The sequence below is a fragment of the Polypterus senegalus genome, chromosome 8 (assembly GCF_016835505.1).
Source record: "Polypterus senegalus isolate Bchr_013 chromosome 8, ASM1683550v1, whole genome shotgun sequence".
Taxonomy (NCBI): Eukaryota; Metazoa; Chordata; class Cladistia; order Polypteriformes; family Polypteridae; genus Polypterus; species Polypterus senegalus.
In genome coordinates this window covers 175,845,599-175,849,121 of record NC_053161.1, presented here as the reverse complement: position 1 = coordinate 175,849,121, position 3,523 = coordinate 175,845,599, and the positions used below count along the sequence as shown (strand labels likewise).

The window sequence follows — 3,523 nt, the reverse complement described above, 5'->3', positions numbered from 1 at the left end:
AACAAAAACAAAACTACATTTTATAAAACAGCATTGCTTCTTTTAGTGCACTGCCACAGCGTTTTAATATAATTCAGCATGGTGTACAACATGACCATATGGATACTTTGGATGTTAATTTTTATTTTACATTTTATTTATTGTGTATTAATAGTTTATGTTATTTGTAACTGATTTATTATTTAATAAGCATTGGCAAGAAGCTGTTTATATGGCCCCCTGTTTTTTTGTTTTTGGAAAGGTATGTTATTTTATTTTTTGTTATATAAAAATATATTATTATATAGCTGAACTATGATTTATTATGTGAGGTTATGTATATTGTAAAGAGTTCTATTCTGATGAAACGTGTATAATACATTGTAAATAGTTTTATATGTAATACACAGGTTATGAAAACAGAGCTAGGCGCATGGTGGAGGATTGTAGGGTTTGGTGAGAAGTGGTTTGTATGACGCCCTGTTCTTTATTTTATTTCTGGAAAAGGAAAAAGAATATAAACTTCTAATTGTCGTCTGTGTTGAATTTTCTGACACAACACTAAGTAGGATGGATTCCAGTGAGTTACATGTGCTTACTGTCCAGGCTTAGTCAGGACAGTTCAGTTGTACTTCTCTCTGGTGTGAATTCTGGTGCGTCTCTGAAGAAAACTCCTCTGACAGATTTGATTGCCACATTCCAAACAGCAATATGGCTTCTCTCAGAGATTAATTTGTCAACAATAGTTTAGTCTGCTTATTTTCAAGACAGGAGTGAACCTCACTCTCAAGTCCTGAAGGGTGCTTGTTTTTCTGGACTGATTTTTGAGCTGCTACCCTCTTTAATCTGTTGTGAACTCTAGTGTGTTTCTGAAGACTGATCATCTGTGAAAACTGCTTACCACATTCATTACAGCAATAAGGCTTCTCTCCTGTGTGAACTCTAGCTTTGAAGATAATATGGTTTACCACATTCAGAACAGCAATATGGCTTCTCTCCCATGTGAACTCTAGTGTGATTCTTCAGACTGTTTATACATGAAAACCGTTTACCACATTCAGTACAGCAATACGGCTTCTCACCCGTGTGAACTCTAGTGTGTTTCTGAAGATGGCCCATTTGTGAAAACTGTTTACCACATTCATTACAGCAATATGGCTTCTCTCCCGTGTGAACTTTAGTGTGTATCTGAAGATGGCCCATTTGTGAAAACTGTTTACCACATTCAGTACAGCAATAAGGCTTCTCTCCAGTGTGAACTCTACTGTGTTTGTGAAGATTGCTTTTACGTGAAAACTGTTTACCACATTCATTACAGCAATATGGCTTCTTTCCAGTGTGAACTCTAGTGTGGTTATTCAGACTGAACATTTGTGAAAACTGTTTACCACATTCATTACAGCAATATGGCTTCTCACCAGTGTGAACTCTAGTGTGTCTCTGAAGACTGTTTATATGAGAAAACTTTTTACCACATTCATTACAGCAATATGGCTTCTCTCCGGTGTGAACTCGAGTGTGGTCATTCAGACTGCTTATACGTGAAAACTGTTTACCACATTCAGTACAGCAATATGACTTCTCTCCCGTGTGAACTCTAGTGTGGATCTCAAGAGCACTCTTGCCAGAGAATTCTTTTCCAGATTCCAAACTGCACTGATCTTTGTTTCCTGTACAAAGTTTAAAAGAAAAGATGAAAAAAGAGCTTATTTTCAATCCACTGCCTTATTATTAACATTAACTCACATTAAATACATATTGGCTGAAATTAGGAGCAACCTTTGAGAAGCATAAGCAATTATAAAAATTTAGTCGCACATGGAAAGCATACTCAATTTGTAAATTTTACATTTCCTATTACAACTACTTAGCAGGGTCACATGTATAAAACTAAAAAAGTGAGTTTTGATAAATCACAATGACATTTCGACTCATGATGAGGACTTAATTAGAAGCCGATTTTGACTCCCTACTGTCATCCTCTTTGAAGCGTGTTTTGAACATGTGCCTTCATTATAGAGACGATCACGCAGAAATCAGACATCTCTCTTACAGGTCTTAATAGACCTTACTTGTTCTTTATTTCGCCTTATACAATTTTTTGTATTAGGAATTTTTCGCATACCCCTTGGGGTCAGAGCGCAGGGTCAGCCATTGTACAGTGCCCCAGGAGCAATTACAAGTTAAGGGTCTTGCTCAAATCTTCCTCTAATGTACTAATTTCTAATCCTATCCATTCTTGTCACACCCAGTGCAAATCTTAGCATCTTTAACTCTGCCACCTCCAGCTCTGTCTCCTGCTTTCTGGTCAGTGCCACCGTCTCCAACCCATATAACATAGCAGGTCTCACTACTGTCCTGTAGACCTTCCCTTTTACTTTTGCTGATAGCTGTCTGTCACAAATTACTTCTGACACTCTTCTCCACCCATTCCACCCTGCCTACACTCTCTTTTTCACCTCTCTTCCACAATCCCCATTACTTTGTACTGTTGATCCCAAGTATTTAAACTGATCCATCTTTGCCAACTCTACTCCTTTATCCTCACCATTCCACTGACCTCCCTCTCATTTACACACATGTATTCTCTCCTGTTCCTACTGACCTTCATTCTCCTCCTCTCTAGAGCAGATCTCCACCTCTCCAGGGTCTCCTCAACCTGCTCCCTATTATCGCTACAGATCACAATGTCATCAGCAAACATCACAGTCCACGGGGACTCCTGTGTAATCTTTTCTGTTAACCTGTCCATCACCATTGCAAATAAAGTGCTTAGTGCCAATCCCTAATGTAATCCCACCTCCACCTTGAATGCATCTGTCACTCCTACCGCAGACCTCACCACTATCACACTTCCCTCGTACATATCCTGTACAACTCTTACGTACTTCTCTGCCACTCCCGTCTTCCTCATACAATACCACAGCTCTTCTCGAGGCACCCGGTCATATGCTTTCTCCAGGTCCACAAAGACACAATGCAACTCCTTCTGGCCTTCTCTAAACTTCTCCATTAATACTCTCAGAGCAAACATCACATCTATGGTGGTCTTTCTTGGCATGAAACCATACTGCTGCTCACTAATCATCACCTCACTTCTTAACCTAGCTTCCACTACTCTTTCCCATAACTTCTTGCTGTGGCTCATCAATTTTATTCCCCTGTAGTTACTGCAGTCCTGCACATCCCCCTTATTCTTAAATATCGGCACCAGTACACAGTGTTCTCCCCATAACTTTTTTCCAGCCGGGTGGCAGGAAAAAGTAGCCGGGTGGGGAAGGATGGGGAAATTTGGTGGTGGGGAAAATTAAATGTGCACTATTTTTATTTGTTAATTATTATAAATTATTTTTTAATGCTCAATATGACTACTTTTTTAAGGTTTGACACATGGCAGAATATGTTTATTAAGTTTAAGAAGTATTAAATTCAGAATCAGGCAACCCTAACTTAATTTTAAATAACAATTTTTATGACAAACCAAGGGGCACAAGTATTGTCGCTGTCAGGAAGAAAAGTGAAAACAATGAAAAAAGTATAGGAA

The 3,523-nt window shown here is 38.7% G+C and overlaps 1 protein-coding gene across 1 annotated transcript in view; it reads right to left on the bottom strand.

Moving 5' to 3' along the window:
- Window positions 1-921: 921 nt before the first annotated feature.
- LOC120534721 (zinc finger protein 239-like) overlaps window positions 922-3,523 on the bottom strand; it is a 113,266-nt gene continuing 110,664 nt past the window's right edge. Inside the window, exon 3 of the mRNA XM_039762305.1 lies at window positions 922-1,649. Coding sequence (XP_039618239.1) covers window positions 922-1,649 — 728 coding nt within the window. The remainder of the gene's footprint in view (window positions 1,650-3,523) is intronic.